Genomic DNA, 23,957 nt, shown 5'->3' on the forward strand with positions numbered 1-23,957 from the left:
GAGTGTGTGTGTGTGTGTGTGTGTGTGTGTGTCTGTGGGTGTGCATGCATGCGTATCTGGACCAATGTTTCCCTACAATCTTTTCTAAACCACAGCTTTTCGTGTTCCACAGGGAGTCTGAATGACATCTACCACGACTATGCGTACACCTACTACGGCTGCGGGATCATTCTGATGATAGGCAGCGTGGTCTTCTTCATCGCCATGAGCATCAACTACAGGCTGCTGGACAAGGAGGCCAAAGAGGAGGCCAAGAGAGCCAAGGTGGAGGGCGAGCCCAAGGACAATAGTGCCAAAGCCAAAACGGAGGAGGACGGCGGTGGCAAAACCGCTGAAGACGCAGTGTAGTGGCTCATGACGACCACATGGGGGACATTCTTGTGTTGTTTAGCTGGGAAGAAAAAAATCGGGGCACATCCCCACTCAAGGTGCAGGACAAAGGCAAACACAGGTTTTTGACTGAGAGGTCTGCACACTTGAATTCCAGTGTGTGGAACTCTCCATCAAAAACCTGGGGCATTATTGTATAAAGCCACTGAAAGAAGGTTTTAAAATATACATATATTATACTATATGCTATGTGGCGAAACTTCACAACAACCGTTCTTTTTCTTGGATCGATGAATTTCTGACTGTTGTGATTTTTGGGCGTCTCTTCTTACCTTTATACCCCATAGAGGTATCATTATGTTGATCATGTCACTATCATACTGACATAATGCCAAGGAATTCATGACTATTGCTATTCTCTGTACTGTAGTGGACGTGTGTACATATCAGATAATGCACAGCAGATATTTTAGAGAGTTTAGAAATGCACTTCCAATTAGTGTTAAAGTAATATCAGTAAATCTATTGACATGCCCAAAACTACCTTAAGTGTCAAAACCAAAGGCATGCAGTATAGTGTATGGTTGAAGTTGGAAAATGGAGTACAATCTGTATTATTACAGTGTTTGCAGACTGTGAAGGGGACACAAAAACAACAAATGTGCTTGTATGTGAGCTTGTGTGTAGTCAGAATTACAATGACACAGTGGTGAAGATAATGGTCCATTTTAACCACTGGACCATATTCAGTATTATTTGTACGACTGTGAACATCACAGCACCAATTTCAGTACCAATTTCAGTACAAAGGTTTCTGACTGAGACCCTTTTTCTATTATAATAATTCTACATTTCTTTACAGAAATAAAATTATTTTTTAAAATCCATGCTTTTTCCCTGTTTGACAATAAATATGGACCGCACAACATAAAGTATTTAAAATGTTGGCATAAGTGACTTAGAAAGATTGGATGATTGGAAAATGTCATGTTTTATTGTAGGCCTAACTGAGCTGTGTTTTTCAACCACTGTGCTGTGGTTTCCAATCTTCAGCTAGCCTATTTGGTCTAAAACAATTTTAAGAAATATGAAACATTATGGAACACTGTTTTATTTGTGTTGTTTGTTGGATTCTTATTGGAGACATTTAGGCCTACTAAGAATGAATGTATATCATGATAATGCATGCTATAAACTTTCATTTATAGCCAATATTTTCAATTGGTGGTGTGCCATGACGTTTTTTTTTCTTTTTAATTGAAAAGTAGGTTGAAAACCACTGGGCTATGTTCATTTCAGTATGACCACAATGGCAGGAAAGTAGGCCTATAGCAAAACAAAATTAATAATTGAATAAAGTAGGCTAAATAGCGTCAAGTAGCCTAGGCCTAAAGCTAAATAAACCACAAATAAGACAAACAATATCCCCATTATTTCTGCATTATAATAATCTGCATCTCTGATGGAGGATCGACTGTGGCTGTGTTATAATTTACTTCTGTAAGCCTATCTACCGGTATTTTGTTTCCTCTTGAATTTGTTTCAGGGATGCACGGATCCTTGAAGTGGGGCGCTGCCCATGTCGCTGTAATCTAGTGGTAGGCTAGGGGCTGTGTCATGGGTTTGGGAATCCTTACATTAGCCTACACTCTGTATACCGGTAACTGCAAAACAGACACCAACGTCCTTCTGAATGTCTGGATTCACTGAATATACCAGAACTAGGCTAAATTCTGAACCAGCTACTGACGAACTGTTGCACATGGTGTTAGACGGCGGCCTATCTGAAAGAAACATTAAATAGTCTGAAAATGTAGCCTGATAAACCAGACTTAATGTAAGATTGGATGTGTAATTTACAGAGTCACAGGCAAAACATTTTGGCGTCCAGCCGGTGGCGGTAGTTTACTCGGCTACTGAAAATCATTCTAGTAGATTTCGTGGATACAACGTTGCAATTTTCTGCAGGATCTTGTTACTATATCATTGATAAAGATAAAAGATTCCACAGCACGCTCTCCCTTTGAACTTTGAAACAGCTGGAACTACACGTGCAGCTTCTAACTGACAAGTGACAGTCCGTTAAAAAGTAACGACGAAAGCAAGCTGGTGGTGAAGCAAGCAGGTTATTTTAAGGAAGATTGCAAGAAAATAACACTGCGAGAAGATTGTACCTGAAGATTGCGAGACAATAACAGGTGCGTGTAATAGACTTAATTTGCGTGTAAATGCTGTATGGCTATTGTAAAATAAGAAGGAATGACAAGGAAATGTTTCAATATTATTTACCATGTAAACGGCCGGCTAGCTAGCTAGCACCCCTGTGAGTAGCAATTATAATGTGCCGTTTGCTAACTAGATAGCATAAAGAAACCGTTATTATGTTGTGCTGCCTGGTGCAGAATAACATTAGCAGAATACTATTTTGTCAGCATACCTTAAACAGGGTTCGTACGGTCATGAAAAACCTGGAAAAGTTATGGAATTTGAAAATTCAAATTTCCAGGCCTGGAAAAGTTATGGAAAACGTATTTTTGGTCAAAAGTTTTGGAAAAGTCATGGAAATCCATCCAGTGTTTCATCAATTATCTTTATGAAGTTGAAGCCACGGCGTAATAAAATCTAAATGTCCGAGTTATTGTGGAAATGTTGCCTAGTGCAGGCTGCGTCTGCCTAACCATGTGTTGCCAAATTGAGTGGGTTTCAAATAACGCATGTTGTAATGGCTCCAGGCGGGTTTCAAGCGTTTTTGGCGCTAGAAATCAGTCACACCTGGCAACCCGCCTCGTAACGCGCGAGCTAGATGTAGTGTGTGCGTGGTGGTGAGAGGTGATCATAGCTCTAATCCTAGAAAAGAAATGTGGTTCTGTACGATATTACAGCATGCTTAACTTTCTGAAAAGATGATCAACAATGGCTGGAGTGGACGAAAGTTGTGATGTGTCCGTCCGATATGGGCGAAGCAGCGGCACTTGTTAGCCACCTGAAGGGCAAGATACAGCAGGCGGTTACCTCCTCAGCTACTAACAGGTTAGCAGTTATACGCGTTGTAAAATATTTAGCGGTAGCTAATGCCAAAAGGAATACAATCCTAAGACCTGTTTGGTCTTGGTTTAATTTGCCAGATAGGGCACCAAGCGAACCTTTATGCTTTCGGTAAGCCCCGAGATTTTGATATTGATAAGCAATGCACCTGCTGCCTGCGAGTGAACTTGTCCAGTGTGCTGAAAGATTACATGAAATCCGTACAGTAGTCTATGTGCAGCTGACCGGGGCCAAACGATTACCAATGTCTGCATGACGCGCCTGTTTTGAAATACGGTATAAACAGGCAGCGTGACAAGAGTTTGAAAAAGTCATCTGTGGCTTTGTTTTCAAATCGGTCAGGTCGTTGTTACACAAAATGAAACTCACCCTCGCCCTTGAGTGGGCGTCAGACTAGAACTATGCCACGAACAGTGCAGTCTCTCTCTTTTTTTTTTGCTCCAGCAACGACCACAACAAATGACAACATTATCATTCTTACAGGAGCTTTGGACTGTTGTGCTTAGGCAGGTGTAGTAGGCAGGCCTATGATTTCTTACTTGGGCAGGATGAGCATTTATCCATCTCTATAGAGAGCATGTTGATACAAATGTGTCTTCATGATGATTTCGCGACCTAATTTGCTATAGGCTGGCCTAGGCCTATTCATTTTCATTTCTGACTGTACATTAGACAAGCAATTATATAACATTGGTGAATAATAGCAGAATTAATGTAATACAACATGAAGTATAATGGTTGCTTATAGCTTGTAGTAAAAGATAACCTATAGTATGAATATGTTTATTGTTTACATATTTGTAATATAGGCTATGTAATATATAATATAATATGCCATAGTCTATAGTATAAATATATACAGTAATTACATATTTATAATATAGGCTACGTAATATAGCCTGTAATATAGCCTAATACGCCCCCACCCCCCGCGCGCGATTGGTCATTGGTTTTTCGGTCCTGGAAATTCAGAAAAAGGTTTTGGAAAAGTCATGGAAAAGTCATGGAAAAAAATTGGTGAAAAAGTGTATGAACCCTGCTTAAACCACTGTTGTATTGACGTTTTGCATCCAGACAGATGGAGAGAGACAAGGCCGGTTTTAACTTCCGACTGCTAGTGCCCCCAAGGGCTAATGCAGGACAAGTCTCGGCAGTCAAGCCTAGAGATGTTTTTGACAAGGTAAAGTTCATTCTACATTGTTGGCAGCAATTTAGCAGATGCTAAACTACACTGCGTCACTCTGTTTCCTTATGTGTAATGGTAGTGAGAAAAGTATTGTGTGCTTGTTGTTTGGTTTTGTACTATTAATTGACTATTTGTGTGCCAAATGGAAAGGGCTACAGTAAATGTTTTGAGGAGACAAGTTTGCCATTCGCCAACAGTGGGCTGCCTGTGACACTGCCTACAAAAACAAATAAACCAGGTATGACTAGTGACTCTTGTTCGGCCAATACCACGGAATATATCAGATAATTCCTCTGTGTTTATTAGCCTACTGTTCTAAAAAAGCTTCAATCAACGCTGGTGAGTCTACATAACATGTAGTTTTCCTCCTAAAATTGTATTACTGTACAGAAACTATACACTGCCAACTTGTCCACTGCTGCCATAGACTACATGTCATGTGATGCCCCTCTTAACAGTGCTGAACAGAAAAGTGGTATCTGACTGCATAGGCCAAGTTTATGGACTGTGTGTGCACCCTATGGGTGAACCTGTTTTTGCTACACAACACTCTAACAACATAGGGGAAGGGGTTTAGTAAATTATATTTCTGTCTGTATATTTTCAGATATTTCAAGGAAGATGGCTGTTATGCCAATGGAGAAAGAAGAGGTGTGTCTCTTTGAGGTTACATGATTTGGATTGAAATTGCAATTACTTTTTACTTGTACAGATGAAGTTAAACATGTATTCTGTTTGTAAACTCTATTAGACACTAGCTAAACCAAGTCAGCTGTACTCCAAACTATTTGAAGAAGCCGAAAAAATTAAATGCTGGAAATCAAAACTGGACTCAGACATCTCACAAAAAGAAAGGAAATTACATGAAAACAAGAGAACAATTGAAACGCAGCGCAAAGCCATTCAGGAACTTCAGGTAAACAATGCCCAAATGTCCTAAAAAGTATCACTTAAAGGGGCGTGCCACTATTTTGGGGCTTAATACAGTTAAAATCGTTGGCCGGGTTTTATAAAGGTGGTAAAGTGTCTTATTTGTCATGTTAGGCGTTGTCTATTGTCTATTGTCCATTAATATTTTAAATGCTTTCTCTCATATGTCTTTGCTTCCATTCAAGTTTGAAAATGAAAGCCTGAGTATGAAACTGGAAGAGCAAATGAGCGAAAACACGGACCTGACAAATAAGTATGTGATGTGTATTTTCAGTGTTTGTTTATGTGTATTCATTGCAGTCATTTATATTTTTCAGTGTGTGTACATTACAATGTTTATAAGCTTCAAACCATTAGATGTGTTGGCAATTGTGTTCACCATTAGGTCTACTCTGTGCTACAGCTGTAATATGTTAGAATATACTTGCCTGACGGTTTTGAATTAGCGTCACTTTTCTTTTACATACAGAAACAATGCCACCAGAAACTTATGCAACATTCTTAAAGACACATTTGAGCGTTCTGCTGAGAAAATGAGCCAACGTAAGTCGCACAGATTTTATTTCAAAGTAGAAAATAACATTGTTGCTCATGTTAAGATGTCTACTGCAATAGAAAACTTGTGATTTTCCTCTGCTTAGTTGAAGCTGAACAAGTAGAAACGCAGCATCTCTTCATTCAAAACAATGAAAATATCCAGGTAATTGTATTACAAGAATGTTGAATGAATTTTTATTTTGATTAACACAAAAAGGAAATATATATATATATATTCATCCAGGTTACTAGATTTAATCTTAGTGGTTTTCCACAATTTAATATGAGTACCCTTTACTCACCACCACATATTCTAAAGTAGTTTCTGATGTAATTCATTTTAAGCGCATGGTTGATGCCTTTGAAGGGCTTCGGGTTCAAGCAGAAAATGACCAGCAAGAAATGTTAAGAGGTATGTAGCTGCCTTCTCATATGGAACTGTCTGAAGGATAAGTAGTTAATGTTTGTGTATCATTTAGAAAGGATGACAAATAATTACAAAAAAAAGTAATTACAAAAAAATCTTATTAACATATCTGATATTCATACAGTCAAATACGGCCTTAAACAGTTTGAGCATCTGAAAGAAACCTTTGAAAAAGAGTTCAGCTTAAAAGAAGAAGAGGTAACTATACTTCTATACCATTCTCACTACACTTCTACTTTAATTTAAGTAAATAAATGTAGAATATTGTGATTGAAAATACACAAAAACCCATACAAAAATACAAATACTAGGGATGCACGATGTCAAAAATTTCGGCCGATACCGATATCCGATTATGATATTGCGGTTTTGGCCGATGACCGATATTAACCGATACCGATGTTTTTCTTTCTTTTTTTTAAAAAAAAAGAGATGACAATGATGTAAACAAACAGAATTTTTGAATGTCGTCTTATTTCCAAAAACACTTTTTAACTCCCTGTGATAATTAGATAAAAAATAGAGACAAAATAGAAGACAAACAGTGAAAGTCATCGTCAAGTCCATTCTTTTAGAACCGTAACATATAAAAAAAAACATCGGCGTTAACATCGGCCCAGTTTTACCCATCAGACCGATGTCCGATGTGTTGAATATCGGCCGATATCGGCCGATACCGATACATCTGGCCGATACATCGTGCATCCCTAAGAAATACAAAAATACACAAAAACCCATATACATTATTACGCATTAAACATAGTACATGTAGCACAATCAGCCTGCCAGCATTTCACACTCAAACACATGCACACACACATGTCACTCGCACACACTCGCACACACACTGTTGTTAATAGACAATCATTCTTAAATATGTTTAGGTTGTTGGTCTTCAGACAAAGCTTGGCAATAAAGAAAATGAACTGAAGGAGATTTCTGTCACTCTACAAGAAACACAAGTGAAGTGCCATCAACTCGGTGAAGCTGAAGGTACTCGTTTATTTTTCTAAGAAACGTTTTCCACAGTTTTAAATGGATAAATAGAAGAATCAGTGGATAAACAGAATTGATTTTACAAGTCTTGAATGTTTGCATTTGTGTGTTAGCTGTGTGTCAAGAAGAACTGCAGACCATCAGACAAAAGCAGGACGCTCTTAGAGAAAAATTGCAAGAGACAGAGGTACTTCTCAAAGGAAGTGAGGTAAGCTATGTTTTAACCTCATGTCAGTGTTGGTAGCCAGACTCCTATGTACTGTGCACACATAAAGCTACTATTTCTGATGATTTACCCCTGTAAAATACAGTAACGCGATCTAAATAGTAAAAATGGAAGCCGGAACTAAAGACGGGAAATGAAAGTCAAATAAGTTTATTTAGTGATGTATTACCAGTAAATAATTAAGGCATTATTCGTTTTGCCCAATGTAGCATTGTCTCAGTCAATCTGTCTCAGTGGTTTTTAAAGTGTTTTTACTATTTTAGGAAAAGGTATCCGCCAGTACAAGTACACTAGAGCAAACCAGAGAAGAATATGAGAAGAGAATTTCTGAGAAGTTGGCAAAGATACAGGACATGCTCATAATCCAAAACGACCAGGCCAAGCAACTGTCTGAGCTCCAACAGACAACTCAGACATTGCAAGAGTCTGTAGCAGCTGAAAAACTGAGGTTTGAGTGACCACTTAATACAGGTTTCACTGTTTTGAAAGGTATTTTATTTCCCATTTCTTATTCTTACCATGACATTCTACAGGGTAGAAGAGCTGGAAGGCAAAGAGAGCCTTGTGTCAGCAGAACTGAAACAGAGAACGGCAGAATTAGGTTGGTTTATATGTTTAACGGTGCTCACATTGATTGTGTGCACCATATTTGTACTGTATAGGATAACTCTTTACAAGTTTTATATGACATCTTTTTACAAGCATAATTATGCTTAATTTCAGGTAAAATCACAGAAGAGAAAGAAGAGGCCGATAAACAAATACATTGCCTTGAAGCTTCATTGGTAAAGTATATTTAAAAATGAATTCTTACTGTTATACTGTACTGCTAACTGATGGCTCTCCTAAATATCACCACCATTAACTATGTTTACAGGAAGAAAGCTCTATGTCTGTCGTGACTTTAGAAAAACAGGTAGAAGCAAAGGAGGCCAACATTTCAGAGCTCACCACAGAGATTGGCAAGATGAATGATGAAATCATCCAGTTACAGGTATTTATTTTCCCAAGCAAGATAGCCTGGCCATGTTTCCAGCTTCTTGTCCTTTACCCACTTTGCTTGGACATTTGTGTCACAAGGAAACTGTATCACTGAAGAAGTCCTGTAATTTGGTGACTTTTAAGTGTGAGATGAGATGGATGAAAACCTTTGCATGGATGGGGGTAGTCACTCCTTTGTGTAACGGTATCCTTCATCCTTCTTGTGTCTTTGTAGTGCAAAGTGACCAAAGTTTCTGATGAGTGTGAAGATGTGAAAACATCCCTTGAAAAAGCTATAAATGAAGAGAAGAATCTGAAGGATATGACCCAGACACTCGAGGTTTGTTACATTGTTTTTGTCAGATGTGGTTGTAAGTGTATTTTGTTACTATAATATACTGTATATGCTATGTTCTGAGAATAAAGGTTATGATACACAGGGCAACTTTTTGAGCAACATTGACAGACAACATCATGATTTGCTGTACATTTTCTGATGGAATGGTTGAAAAAGGTTGTCTGCTGCTAATGCAAGATCTCTTGATAAAAATGTGATGTGACAAACAGTTTAAATAACATGTTATAGTATCGTTGCCCAGATACGTTGCTCAAAAAGTTGTCCTGTGTATCATCACCTTAATGCTGCACTTAAAGAATTGATTGTTTCCTCAAAGGCTAAACTAAAGGAATGTGAAGAGCAACTATCTGCTGCCCAAAGACAGGAAGAGGAGTCAGAAAAGGAAATGAACAAACTAAAGAAAGACATTGAGCAACATAAGTAAGTTTCTTTATTTATTTTTGTTTGTTTGTTTGTTTCATTATGAGTTATGTTGTTGACAGTGAAATATATGAACATTGAACTTGCGTCAAATGTTGTGCTGAATCACTGGTGAGTAGTAGAAATTGAGTGATATCCTAGCATAATACCACAAAGGATTAATGACGACTCATTCTTACAACTAATGAAGCTTTTATGCTTTTATGTGTGTATTTGGTATTAAAATTACTGGCCTGGGGTGCGTTTCCCAAAAGCATAGTTGTTGATTTTGCTATCAATTTACTTGGTTTAAGATGGACCATATACCGGTAGGTGCGATTCGCGACACAATTGTTTCCCAAGCACATTTTCATGTGGACAACATGGTGTGAACCAACAAGGCGCACACTAATATGGTACCAACATAGTCCCAACATTGTGCAACCAACACAGGTATTTCCCAACGTTCGCAGACACATTGGCAAAATGTGGTTAACAACTGCACCCCTTAGTGCTTAGTGTCATTGAACCAACTTTGTCTGCGGGTGTCAACTGCATTCAACATGGCGGATGGAATGTCTCGATGTTCATCTCAGTTGCTTGCCCGTGTATTTAACAGATTGTAAAATTTAAAGCGGGGAAATAGTGTATAATCTAAGGAGCTGTTGGTTGTGGTTGCGGAACACTTCATATGAGAAAAGAGTGAAATCGCGTTTGGAATCATAATGGCACAGATTCCGAAGTGGTGGGTGTGTGCACAGCGAGCTAGAGCTGTCAATCAAAGTGAGAACTGTCAATCACGAGCACATGCAGCTCTCAACTTGAAATGTCAGCAGAATGTCTGAACAATTGTTGCACTGAACCTAGGAATGCTCCCTATAAATACATGTAGGTCTACATAATATCTGTGCCATCTCACAGCAGTTTACTGAGCTATTTGTAATCAGGGCAAATAGCCTTAATCCAAAACGATTCTTTAATTAATTGATATCCCTTTTTGTTTACATGTGATTTCAAATGAGCGGTTTTGCTATTTTAAATTAGACTAAATTAACACCTACACAAGTTGCAAGCGAGATGATTATGGATGCACCAAATTTGGCTTTACAATAATTTAATGGTGACAGTCAACTTCAGATTGTTTCTCTGAATTCGGACAATAAACGAGACCATTCAAATGCAGCTGCTGAAAATATAGTGTTTAAGCTGTGCTGGTTCAAATCAACCTTGTTCAGTCAAAATTGGTAATACTACTTTGGGAAACTTTGGGTAGTTTTTTGGATGTTGGTTAGTTCAAATTTGCATCTTGCCATTAGGGATGCACGATACACATTTTTTCACTTCCGATCCGATCCCGATATCTAAATTTGGATATCTGCCGATACCAATACTACTCCGATCCAATACTAAAACCCCATATATGCCTGGGTTTCAACTTGAGGAAGGCCCAAGTAGACTTTTTAGTCAGAAAAGGGAGTCAGAAGAACAGGAAAACAATGAATAAGTAAAAAGTAGCAAGTAAAAAAGTAACAATCCCATCCTGAAAAGTGATACGATTTCACATTAACATTACACCTGGCTCAATGTCAGTATCAGGAAAATTCCGATACTTTGAGAAAATTCCGATCCGATCCGATCTCTGAATTATGTTGATATCTGAACCCGATACCGATACACCGATACCGATATCCCATCCCTACTTGCCATATTGGTTTAATGCTAACTTGGTTGGTTGTTGGTTATTGGTTGGGAAACACACTCCTGGTTGACTTAAAAGATTACTTTTGAATGTTTTTCAGGAAGGACTGTGAGAGGCTGACCGTAGATTTGAATCAGCTGATGATGGAAAAGAATACAATCCAGCAAGAAATGGAAGGAAATACATCTGAGACAAAGGCTCTAGAAGGCTTTCTCAAGGTGCTTTTGCCTCATTCATTTCAAAGCCTCCAGTAGATGTCACTCTGTGTTGTATAGTGTATCCATATAACAGCACATGCTTTAATTGTATTATATTGAACAGGAAAGCAAAGAAAACGTAGAGAAGATGAAGAACGAAATTTTGCATCTAGAAGAGGAAAATGAGAAAGTGAGGTAGGAAATGGACATGTGTTTAAAGGGGGGGGGGTCATTTGTATAGGTTGGTTATTTATACAATTTGTTTGAAGACTTTTATCTTAATGAGTATTTTTTACAATTCAAGAGAGGACCTGAACACACTTCGCACCGAATTTGAGGATCAGTGCCAGCAAAAAGAAGATCTTCAGAAGCAGCTTAATGAATGTGTAAGAGCCAGACCTGATAACATGTTTTGTATGTGCAGCAGGCAGGCTGCAAATTCTTTTCAGAGTGTGCAAAGAGTTTAATTTGGTAAGTGGGAGGTTTTCCCACTTACTCATACCATACCTCTGTGAAATACTAAGGTTATTTTAAAGTCATGTGTTGGATCATTTCCATACAAAAATATGGATGATATTCAGTGAATAACCTGAATTTCAAGTAGTAAACTGCAAGATTCTACAATTTCATATTTTATTGAATGACGTCCAGAATTCTATAGAACTTTCACCGCCCGAACATTCCCGTCACACCGGTGTGACGGTACACTCTTAAAGGTTAAATAATACTAAAAGTATATTGTACTGAATATACAAGTTTTTCGTATTAAACTGAGCGTCACCGCCTTCTTGTTTTTAGAGCAAATCGTCACAGAATGAATCGTCTAAAAAGGACAAGCAAGCCAAGGCATTGGAGCTAAAGGTAAAGTGTGTTTTCACAAACGTCCTTTTTGGATGTATAGCATTTGGTCTGACTATGACAGCCATGTCTTCATTCTTTTGCTTGCATCCTTCATCCTGTTGCCTCTTTATTTTGTTTTAGTTGAATACTTTAACAACAAAGTTAGACAACAAAACTAAAGCACATGAAGAAATCCAAAAGGAGGTAAGATACATCACATATACAGTCAGTCAAGTATTCTCAGTGAATGTGATATTGTAAGTTAATTTCAAATATGTCCTCTTTCAGAATAAAGCTCTCCTCAAGCAGATCAATGCAAGTAAAGAAGACAATGCTCAGCTACAAACAGAGGTTAGTACATTGGGTTACCATAACTACATACTGTATAAAAAACAGTACACACAGTTTGTAACTAAGTTAAATGTAGTTAAATCTATACAAAAATATGCTAACTTTTTTCATCAACATCCCAGTAATTTATTGCACATGGTTGCTTGTGACAGTCAAATATTCTGAGTGAAATGTGATATTGGATGTTAATTTCATACATGTTTTCATTCAGAATAAAGCTCTCTTGAAGCAGATCAGTGGAAGTAAAGAAGACAATGCTCAGCTACAAACAAAGGTTGGAATATTTTGTTAACATTTTGTTGAACACTATATTAAATAGTATAATATATATGAAATAGTATATGTTTAATTCCATTAAATGTTAGAATCATAAAAAATGCAAACTTCTTACTGTAAATGTGTGCTTTCATGTGTCTCTCCTACGCAAGATAAATGAATTGAAAGAAAAAGCCCAAAAGGCTCAAAGGTGCCACAAGGAAGAGCTTGAGAAAGTCAGCAGTGACCTAGGTTCCAAAACAGACATGGAAGCAGAGCTCCGAGAAGAGGTTTGATCACTTCTTAGACCTGATTGGCCTTGCTTATTAACTGCTCATTGCATATACTTTGCTTGGTGTTTACTTGGAGATTTTAAAAAGGTGTACTTTCATGGCACAGGTTGGAAGATTAAAAGAAGCAGCTACTGAAGCTCTGAAAAACAAGGAAGATACAGAAATTAAGTGTCAACACAAGATATCCGACATGGTTGCGCTAATGGACAAGCACAAGGTAGATGGGTTCTTGGGCCGCATATGGCATATGACCATACAAGCACGACTTATTAACGTGTAATAGTATATGAAAGTCAATTGCATTCATCTATTCCTCTAGAATCAGTATGACAAGATGGTAATGGAAAAAGATTCTGAGCTGGAGGAGAGAATGAAGAAGTCCATGGAAATGAAGACTAATACAACAAAACTAGTGAGTAATGTTTGCCAATAATATAACATTACAGTTTGTTTTTGCCTACATTTCAGCTCACATTTTTGTCTGAACGTAACTGATAAGCACAAAGGGCAGTTATGAGGATCTAATACTTGATGTCTGGAGGGCCCTGTAGCACAGCGCACTAATACACCCATACTATGGGCAATGCTGTCCCTGGGGATCCAGGTTCGAGTGCGGCCTGGGTCATTTTTCAACCCATCTCCATATCTCCATCTATTGTGCACTTTCTCATCAGTTGTTTCTTTTTTGTTTTGTAGGAGCTAGAGCTATCCCAGTTGAAGATTGAGAATGATCACACAAAGCAACAACTTAACATGGAGAAAAAAGAAACTGTAAGTGTTGATAGCACAAGCATGTACAAAAACATTAAAAATCACTGCAATTTTATGTGGAGAGAAAAAAACTTTTAACTTTCATGTTTAAGGAACGCCTTCATCAAGAAGTAGAGCAACTGAAAACAACCCTACGATCCCAGAAAAAAGACCATGAGCAGATTGAGGTTAGTGACTGACTAGTGTGAAAAAATGGAAGTAAATTTCACTCATGCTGTTTTAAGGATGTCTCTGCTTACTTGGGCTTTATTACTTGGGCTTTCCCTAGTTGTCAGTTTTTTGTAATAATTGTGTAGTAATTTTAGAACCACGACAACCACTGTTTGCTGTGAGGACTAAGTTAGTTGCTGGGCCTAGTGGGTCAACCAGAAGAGGTGTTGCCAATTAACCCCTTAACGCAGCACCTATGTTATAACCTTACTGTCACCAAAATTGTAATGTCTACGTCTTAATCTATTACTTAAAGGGCAACTCCTGCCAATTTCAATGTGCTGTTGTATTGCTCACACTACCTTTGACTTGGCAGTACCCGGTGACGCCGCATTTTTAGCTCAGCCCTTTCCGAGATATGAGCTATTCTAATGGGGGCAACTTTTGTTTACATTTCAAAAAAACATTTTTATTTATTCCCAAAAACATCCAAAAGGTAATGCAACATCAGCAGACAGCTAGCAAAAAGCGATGCCTTTTGAGAAAATATTTGGAGTAGGCCTATGCTCATTTTTTAAAAAATGTAAACAAAAGTTGCCCCCATTAGAATAGCTCATATCTCGGAAAGGGCTGGGCCAAAAACTGCGGCGTCAACGGGTACTGCTAAGTCAAGGGTAGTGTGAGCAATACAACAGCACATTGAAATTGGCAGGAGTTGCCCTTTAAGGCTCTCGGCACTGTCATAGCAATGTTGTTATTATGTAGTTGAGTATTTTCAGCAAATAGTGAATAGGCCCGCCGGCGACCCCATCTGTAGTAAGAGGCTACGGGCTTCATTCTGAACTGCCAACTTTTGAATTAGGATTGTGGAACACTTCTAAGCAATTGCATAGTGGGTTTGTCTCAAAGTGAAGTGTTCTTGCCTTGCTAACCAGGACGAGTAACGCCCATTTTTTGTGGATTTCACATAAGACTCTCAAAGCACTTAATAAATTGGATACACCTGGGGAAAATGGATGTTACTTGTCCTAGCAAGTCCTAGCAACTTGTCCTTGTAATAGAAATCAGGCATGAAAATCCCTCACCTTTCGGCGAAATTCGCCGTTTTGAAATGAAAAGGGGGGGGGGGGTCGAGCGAGGAGAAAAGTGCAGCGCCAACTTAGGCTACTGTATCATTGTGTAGCGCTCTACCGCAGAAAACTTGATACAGTTGTAGGAGAGATTCCACAACTGACAATGACGTTTGACCAATCACAGCCTTTGTTGCTGTCGGCACAGCCAATAACGTGAACGAGCTCAATCTAAGTCCCGCCCTTCATACTTTTCTTTGAAAGCGCAATTTGTAACAGGTGCCGCTTTGGTCTGCGGGGTTGGCGTGGTTGTATCAAATATCTTTCTTTATAGTTCTAGAACATCTCTGATTGTAAGAAAATGTCCAAACGATCTTTCATAGTCTACACATTTCCCAGAGAGGTAGCTAGCCTATTTGAGATCATGATTCTTGTTATGAGAACATCAAGACCGAAGCATTTCGATGAGAAGTGAGTGGATGTAGTTAGCCCCAGTGGTTAAGCTGTTTTCCCTAATAATTTGAAACCGCATTTGCCCTGCCCACGTGAAAAAGTATTTATTCTCAAAAGAGCTCCGTTAATGAAAGCTTGGGTAGGCATACGGCACGTTTTCCTGACTGCTATTTTAACGGGTCTGTGCGCTACGAAATGGCGAAAGTAGGCGCTACGGTGAAGAAGCGCATAGGCTACGCGAGGCACCCAACATCATGCTTCGAATCATGCTGCGGCTTCTTATAGCACGCACGAGAGAGAGGGAGAGGGAGAAAGAGCGAAGCCTAACTTAGTCAATCGTCTGCCACGGGACAAATTGATATAGGAATCATGCCAAGCTTTTTCATTGGGAGCCTACATCTAAATGACATTAAAAATCTACCGATTTATATTTAGTGGAACACAGTCAAACTGTTTTTTTTCACGGTCAAAGTTCGAGCTTTTCTATTATTTTTTTTCATAGGGAAACAGAATGGGTGAATGGACTAAAATTTCAGTAGGCTAGTTTATCCAAACTGTGACACAGATTTTTTTGTATTACAAGTTGTCTGACATATGATGATTAACTGTTCAAACGAGATCACAACCAGGCAAGCGTTGAGGGGACATAGGATAGTGTTGAGAGGAGGGGGTGCTTAGTTGCCATTGGGGGGCATTAGTCTATTTTATTTTTAAGGGGGGCATTGGCAGGGTTTTGATGAGGTCAAGGGGGAATTTTTTTTTTTAAAGACTGAGAACCAAAACCCATTTAATCTATCTATCTATCTATCTATCTATCTATCTATCTATCTATCTAGCCTATCTGCCCCCCTCATCAGACATGACAGCATGACAATCATGAAGTAACGAAGATGGTTGGCAGTTCTTCTTATGTTCACTGTCCCTGGGTCGCTACAGTATGTTCAAAATTCATTATTAAAAGACGGTTTTAGCTAAATTTTCTCCCATGGGAGACCATGCCCCCAGACCCCCCTAGTATGACTCTTATACAACACTATCCTCCAAAAACGCCACTGCACACTACACATGCGCGCGCACCGCTGGAGCACACGCGCCGCTCCGTGCCACCGCGCCACGCCGCACCTTTCTCACCTTTTTCACCCCTGACCCGTTTTCATGCCTGAGAAATGAATGTGTAATGAATGTGTGTAGACATAAATGTGTAATATGTTTGTTTAGCCCTTTTACCCTTTTATGGGAGGAATTTTGAAAAACTGGCCCTGTGACCAGCACACCTCATGTAGAATGTGTACGCCTATGTGTGTGGGGAAAAAGGTATAGCCTACTCTCTTAGACCATTTTTGTGCTCCGAAGTTCTTATCTGTGCTCCTATTTCTTTTTTTCTACACCACGTGAACCCCCCCACCCATTGCCCAGCGTGAAATACTGCCCTCCCAACAAAAAAATCCCCGCTGCCCCCATAGTTTCCAAACATTCTGTGGAAAACACTGACACTGAAGTGCAAAAGTGCACCATTTGAGATGCAGCACAAGTGTCTTGCTGGGAAACGTACAGTTACAGTCAGTTGCTTGGACTAGTGGCTATGGTGTTGGTTTGGAGATCAGAATCAGCAAGTTCGAATCCTGTTTTGAACCAGACTAAATTTCAGATTGTATTATATACAGTGTTCCTTCGCTAAGTTAGAATAGCATGTATGTTATTTTTATTAAAACTCAGCTTAGCTCAGCTCTGGCCCAAAGGCAAGCCCACTTTTAGCATTTCCTGCAAGACTGCAATCTAGTTCTACTTATAATTTATTCACCAGTATGTGCAAATTAGTATAACAGAATACCTTTTTGATTGTTCATTGTAACTCATTGATAAAATTCACCTCTTCCAAGTGTATTATCCTACCGAACAAAGCAACAATACTGGTCAAACAAAATTGAATATGAGATCAGTGATGTATTTGGCAATATCTCACTCTTTTGTTACTAATACTGTGACTGGGGGCGCTGTGGCGCAGCGCGCTAAGCCCCCCACATCTGGACTTGCATGCCCACGGGGTCCCCAGTTTGAGTCCGGCCAGGGTCATTTCCCAATCCCACCCCGTCTCTCTGTCCCACTCGCTTCTTATCTCCATCTCACACTGTCCTGTCAAATAAAGGCATAAAAGGCCCTAAAAATATATGTATTTATACAATACTGTGGCTATGGGTGCTCAGCTCTGACTGGTTGTGTCACTAAAGACTGAAGGTTAGCTGAAATCAGGAGGCCTCCAGATCAATTTAAACTCTGGTCAGGTGTACTCTGGTACAGTCTGAATGGCATAGTGAGTATGTCACCCTCCCAATCTATCACATCAGTATTCTATTGCAAGATTAGAAATATCTGTGTGCCTTTTGCCTTAAAATAACTATCATGGTTGAAGAGGCAAGCAAGTCTACTGACTGTCTGTACACAAGTTCTTACTTTTCTTAAATGTCTGTTTCACAGGAAAGTCTGGAGAAAGACATATCAGAATTAAAGAAGCAAATGAAATCACTGGCAAAGGAATCTGAAATGGTAAGATCTAAATAGCAGAGTAATTCACTTAAAAAGTGGTTATTCATTGCAATCAAATAAGATCATATTTACTAATACCCTCTTTGTAACCCCTACCTGTATTGTTAGATGCCAGAACCTAAGGAGCCAGAGCTGGTTAGAAAAGTTCAAAGAGGGTTGAGCACTCCAAAGGTGTGTTCTGTCAAGAGGTCACAATTTCCACTAAAAGGAGATGATGAGGACCCTTTCTTTGCAACACCATCCAGACAGAAAGGCTTAGATGTTTTTGATATTCCCAAGGTGAGTGCAAATTTAAGGAATGTTCCTCCCAAGATATACAGTATTATTGCTCACGCTAAATTTGGCTTGACACCACCTGATTACCATAGACTAATAAATGAATAAAGCATCCGTGACGTCACCCATAGACTGTAGCAGAGCCGATTGAAGACGATTTTGAACCACAAGGGGCCACCATTTGAGTGCACCTGAGCATTGTTAACAATCCATTGACTCATGACCAGTTCCAAATATGGGTGAAATTATTTTACCAGACACTGAAAATCCCGCCTCCCATGTGTTTCAAGGTCTGGATGAACAGGCCACTACTGTTAATCATGACAGCCAACCATGGACTGGCCATCTGGCATAGCGGGCATTTTCTGGTGGGCCCCGCACCCTTGTGGGCCCCGATTTTCAGGAATTTCTGAAAATATGGGCCCAAGAGGGTGCAGAGCCCATTGGTGAGTCAGTTCTGCACCGCTAATTATGAGGGGACCCTTTAAGCCAAAAGTGCCCAGGCTCTATTTCTCCCCCATTTCAGCTCTGCAGCCAACCACAGTCCTAATAATTTGTAAAACTTCCACTTGACTATGTGTACAATGGAAAGCGTTAAACTTAAAGAACACTAGTCACAATATGCTTTTCGATCATGGATATCAACACAATTGACAAATTAAAAATCTGTATGTTTAGTTGAAGTGTGAAAATTGTCAGCTTAACGTTGGAGTCTATGGGATTTCCAAACTTCCAGAGCCTGTAAGTCTGTTTCCGTAGCCAGTCCCCACCATGACAGGGGGGGGGGGGAACTGGCTTCATCGGTTTGTTTACATTTTTAAATGAAAAGCATATTAACATGCTGCAAATATCATCCCAAAAGTTATTGTGGTGAATTCAACTGGAACTCCAAGAAAGTCTTCTCAATTTGTAAAATGTGGCCATAGTGTCACATTGTATTGCTCCATCATAATAATTATGGTTTGGTTTCGATAAGAGTAACTTGGTTGTCATTTGTTACTTTTTTATTTCTTTTGTGTATTCTCACCATGTTTTTCTTTGTAGAAGTCCAATAAAGAATATGTCATAAAAACACCATGCAGGACCCCAGCTAGTAAAGTTGGATCCACACCTAAAATTAAGGTATTACATGTTGCATAATATATAAATGATCGGTATGCACAATTTTTGTGTAGAAACTCATGTTTATTGTTATTGTTTTTGTAGACCAATTCCAAAGATGTCTTTCAAACTCCGTCCAGAACCCCAACGAGTAAATGTGCATCCACACCTCAAATCAAGGTATTCATTTTTTGCTACCTGAACTGTTATGTAAGATTTAAGTATTAACAACTACCGGTAACTTGAAAAACACTAGATGCACTCTGAGAGTGCAGACCTCCGCCAAGGAAGCTGTTTGATTGAACATTTGACTGTGTTACACCCAGTTATTATTTTAAGTCTTTCTGCCTTCTTTTGTGGAGTTAGAGGCTGGAATGTTCAAAATTCGCCCTGTCCGCATTTCAATTTGGGGTCACTAGGGGCGTCTATAATTCCAGGCTAGCAATGGTGAAGAATCTTTAAAAAGGTCCTGGTTCCGGTTCATGATTCACCACCAGAATTTAATCACTTGTTCCTTTGGTCATTTCCAACAACTCCACCAAGTTTCATCCAAATCCGTTCATAAGTTTTTGAGTTATCCTGCTGACGGACAGACGGGCAAACAGATAGACAAACAAACAAACAGACAGACATACCAATGTGAAGGAAAACATAACCTCCTTGGCAGATGTAAAAATCATCCTGTGTTCTGTTGCCCCAATAAAACCCATGTTGTCATATTCTTCCACATATTCTTCCCACATTATCAAGATTGCATTCTACAAATATTGTCAATGTTGGAAAAATAAATAAATAAATGGTTACTGAAGTGCTGACTTCAGTTTACAGTTGATGTATACTGATGCATAACCAACTGCTAACAAATACCTCAGCAGCCAATTAGTAAGCATTAGTGAAATCAGTATATAACCCAAATGCTTGAATGCTTCCTGCAAATGTATCTATCTAGACAATAATAATTTCAATCACTTGAGCCACAACAGTCTGTGTGTGTGTGTGTGTGTGTGTGTGTGTGTGTGTGTGTGTGTGTGTGTGTGTGTGTGTGTGTGTGTTGCAGTTTATATTTGGTTTATGTTAACTCATCAAAAATTACACTTAGCCCTTAACACAGTCACCTTTTGAGTAACTCATACGTACCCCCTGTTTTCATCTTTGCATCAGGCTTTTAGGATACGAACTCCACCCTCAACTGAGAAGTGGCAGAAAGCCACATTGGAGTTAGACCCCAAATCAGATGCCTCAGATGGAGCAGACCCAATGGTAATGTATTTTGTTTTTACCTTTATATCTTGTCACCTTTAGCCATCTTGTCATCACTGAAAAATACACCTTTAAAATACTGTAATTGGACTTTTTGCTTGAAATAGTTATCACCAGTATCTTCAACCTCTGCACAGAGTATCCAGTGAAATGCCACTGAATTGAACAGTTTACATGATAATATCACTGCTATATTTTATAGGACTTTCCTGTTGAGCTTGAGGATGTCACACCAAGACGTTCTGCAGCACAGCTGAGGCAAACTGCAGCTGAGGACAAAACGGTAATCAGATGCATTTATAGTTTTTTGCACAGATTGAAAAATGTTAACAAAATTTCAGCATTGGTCACATAATAAGCCTATTTGCCATACAGAAATCTATTTTCAATGGTTTGTATTATAACTTGCATGTACACTCATCGGCCACTTTAATAGGTACACCTTCCTTGTGCTCGGTTGGACCACTTTTGCCTTTAGAAATGCCTTCCTGCAATACTCAGATAGGCTGTGGCATTCCAACGAAGTTGCGTTGATATTATGGGGCCCACATCGAGCCAAGAAAATATCCATATGCCACTACACCACCAGCCTGAACCGTTGATACAAGGCAGGGTGGATCCATGGTTTCAAGATGTTGTTGACGCAAAATTCTGACCAGAATCTAACAGAAATTAACACTCTTCAGACCAGGCAACATTTTCCAATCTTCTATTGTCCAATTCTGGAGAGCCTGTGCAAATTGAGGTGGCAAATGAGGTTATTATTGTCCTGTTCTCAGATGACAAGAGTGGCACCTGGTGGGGTCTTCTGCTGCTGTAGTCCATCTGACTCAAGGTTTTAGGTGCTGTGCATTCAGACATGCTCTTATTCATACCTTGGTTGTAACGAGTATAGCTACTATTGCCTTTGTTTCAGCTCTAACCAGTCTGGCAATTCTCCTATGACCTCTGGCATCAACAAGGCATTTTCGCCCACACAACTACTACTCAGTGGATATTTTCTCTTTTTTTGACCATTCTTTGTAAACCCTAGAGCCCCCATACTCAAATAGCGGCTCGCGAGCCATTTGTGGCTCGCGGGGCATCTTTCTTTGGCTCTCGAATAATTTTGAAAAATTAAAAAAAAAAAAAAAAATTTTTTTTTTTTTTTGGTCCGATCGCGCTGTCGGCTCTTATTTTGAAATCGCGCCACAGACGCGATGAAGAAGCGTGCCGTGCCCCGCCCCCCCAGGCAGTTTCTCCCTCTTTGTGTCAGTCACTGCAGGCTCCGGACAGAAGTACCTAAGACGCTGGCATTAGAGGTTGTGAGGTAGACTACAAGGGAAGGACTGTATCAGAGCCTGTAAATAAATTATTCACAAAGTTCTCTATGCATCGTTTTTGAAAGTAATGGTCCACATTTGATTGCAAACAGTGTGTGTTAGGACTTCGAATTGGTTTAGCAGTAGCTGTAGCTAGTTGCTAACACAAATGAAGGCAAACTGTGTTTGGGCTCTGCTGGCAGCTAACTATTGGTAGCCTATTAAAAACGAATTGCTTAATAAACTTTTCACACTTTTAAATAGTCCCCAAATAGTTCGCTTGGAATGCTAAGACCCTCATAAGACTGCAAACAAAGTTATGAGCAACTTGACAATTTATTATTGGCTTTTGCATTTAATCAACATGGCATCAAATGTGCCATTTTCTTGTTGACAAAACCTGGTGTTCTCCTATCTATGTGTCCTCTTTGTTGGGTCCATTATTGCCTCTGATTCTCATTATGCATGTGAGAGCTGCATAAACAAAGTCATAATAAGCAACATTTGTTTGAAAAGTGTTATCTTCAGGCTTATTGGTTTTCTCACTAAGAAATAAATCTTTATGAACGTAGTCTGCAAATATAGGCTAACAGATAATCTTATGTCATTTAAAAAAATACTGAAGGGTGGGTGGCAATGAGAGCAAGGCAGGCACCTCACCCCACAATGCAGGCCCTTTATGAGAGAAATGTTCTCCCATCCTGTCACTAGAAACTAAATATCTGCTGTGGGTGTGAGTGCGTGTGTATTGTGCTTACAAAGGACTTATCATGTTTTATTTTATTTATTTATTTACTTTTATTTATTTTATTTTATTATTTTTTTTTTTGGGGGGGGGGGGGGGGGGGGGGGGGGGGGGGGGGGGGGGGGGGGCTCGTGTCGGCCCGGCCCGGCCCGGCTCTTTATTGGGAGGAATTTTGAAAAACTGGCCCTCGGGGACTTTTAATTGAGTACCCCTGCCCTAGAGAATATCCCAGTAGATCAGCAGTCTCTCAATCCAAGCCTATCTGGCAACAACAACCACTGTTCAAAGTCACTTAAATCTTCTTCATTCCCCATTCTGATGCTTGGTTTGAACTACATCAGATGTTCTTGGCCATGTCTATATACCTAAATGCATTGAGTTGGCTCCGTGTTATTTACGGATTGGAAATTTGCGTCAATGAGCAGTTGGAGAAGTGTACCTATTAAAGTGGCCGTTGAGAGTATTTTTCATGCAGATTAGGAGAAGTCTATCATATTTTACGGTCAGCTTTTCATTATGATTGAGTCACCAGGTGTGGTAATATAGTAATAAGATCAGCATTTTCCAGAAATATCCCATAATGGCATCGCTGATTTTTCCATATTAGAATCTTGTAATGAAGAATCAACAAATTTATCTACAGCATCTGAGTCCAGCTATATACCTCCCCCTAGTGGCTGTATTTATAAAGACGTCATCATTGACATTGCATCTGTCAAATACTGTGCAACATTGTTACTTGCACAGCATTTCACTGATGCGCTGTGCACTCACAACTTACACTATGTATTTGTATTTTCTCAACTTAATTCAGACTCCAAGCCCTGGAGTGCAGAAGCAGGCTGCCATGAAGAGAATGAGAGCTGCTGGATGGACAACCTCCGGCACTTTGAACAGGAAGAAAAAGAAAGATTCTGATGACATTTTTGCCTAGAAATGTTCAGAGTTAACTAGCGCACCGTTTAGAAATATGAATTCACTGATGTGATTCAAAAAGTTAGAGCTGTAGTTATTTATTTGTTGGCTTGTTTTTTGTTATTTGTTTATATATAGCTTTAATAATCAGTTTGTTCAGTCTGTTATACTGTACATGTTTATTTACATTGGTTATTCAACTAGCAGCCCTTCTTTCATTGCTATTTAATTTATTGATTGATTATTTTTATTATAAATGTTTTGCATCTCTTTATCATATATATTTAATAAACATATTTCATATGCACAATTTTCAAATTC

General features: G+C 39.2%; 2 protein-coding genes across 3 annotated transcripts in view; both read left to right on the top strand.

Moving 5' to 3' along the window:
* slc16a1a (solute carrier family 16 member 1a) overlaps positions 1-348 on the top strand; it is a 6,847-nt gene extending 6,499 nt beyond the window's left edge. The window contains exon 4 of the mRNA XM_063215707.1: positions 113-348. Coding sequence (XP_063071777.1) covers positions 113-348 — 236 coding nt within the window. The remainder of the gene's footprint in view (positions 1-112) is intronic.
* A 2,053-nt stretch (positions 349-2,401) lies between these two features.
* sycp1 (synaptonemal complex protein 1) lies at positions 2,402-23,948 on the top strand. Of its 2 annotated transcripts, none has more exons than XM_063215704.1 (37): positions 2,402-2,528; positions 4,450-4,555; positions 4,712-4,799; positions 5,169-5,212; positions 5,313-5,477; positions 5,677-5,744; positions 5,961-6,034; positions 6,133-6,191; positions 6,374-6,440; positions 6,580-6,653; positions 7,340-7,448; positions 7,565-7,659; positions 7,941-8,125; positions 8,211-8,278; positions 8,401-8,462; positions 8,555-8,671; positions 8,894-8,998; positions 9,333-9,436; positions 11,215-11,332; positions 11,436-11,506; positions 11,616-11,697; positions 12,110-12,172; positions 12,293-12,355; positions 12,440-12,502; positions 12,714-12,776; positions 12,931-13,047; positions 13,157-13,267; positions 13,370-13,462; positions 13,747-13,821; positions 13,914-13,988; positions 17,970-18,038; positions 18,147-18,317; positions 19,359-19,436; positions 19,521-19,595; positions 20,577-20,675; positions 20,878-20,958; positions 23,536-23,948. In XM_063215704.1, the coding sequence occupies exons 2-37, from the start codon at positions 4,454-4,456 to the stop codon at positions 23,653-23,655; spliced, it is 3,273 nt and encodes a 1,090-aa protein (XP_063071774.1). In that variant the 5' UTR covers positions 2,402-2,528; positions 4,450-4,453; the 3' UTR covers positions 23,656-23,948. The 2 variants fall into 2 exon arrangements, with proteins under 2 accessions (XP_063071774.1, XP_063071775.1); XM_063215705.1 differs by having other exon boundaries at positions 2,414-2,528; positions 4,454-4,555.
* The last annotated feature ends 9 nt before the right edge of the window (positions 23,949-23,957 follow it).

This window comes from Engraulis encrasicolus, chromosome 14 (assembly GCF_034702125.1).
Source record: "Engraulis encrasicolus isolate BLACKSEA-1 chromosome 14, IST_EnEncr_1.0, whole genome shotgun sequence".
NCBI classification, from domain to species: domain Eukaryota; kingdom Metazoa; phylum Chordata; class Actinopteri; order Clupeiformes; family Engraulidae; genus Engraulis; species Engraulis encrasicolus.

What these genes read in the sequence shown, in the direction of transcription:
- sycp1 (XM_063215704.1), top strand. Translation starts at nt 4,454, where the DNA reads ATGGAGAGAGACAAGGCCGGTTTTAACTTCCGACTGCTAGTGCCCCCA. An exon ending in AACACGGACCTGACAAATAA is followed by an intron (nt 5,745 to 5,960) that starts GTATGTGATGTG and finishes TTTTACATACAG; the next exon opens with AAACAATGCCACCAGAAACT. An exon ending in AGACTAATACAACAAAACTA is followed by an intron (nt 13,463 to 13,746) that starts GTGAGTAATGTT and finishes TTTGTTTTGTAG; the next exon opens with GAGCTAGAGCTATCCCAGTT.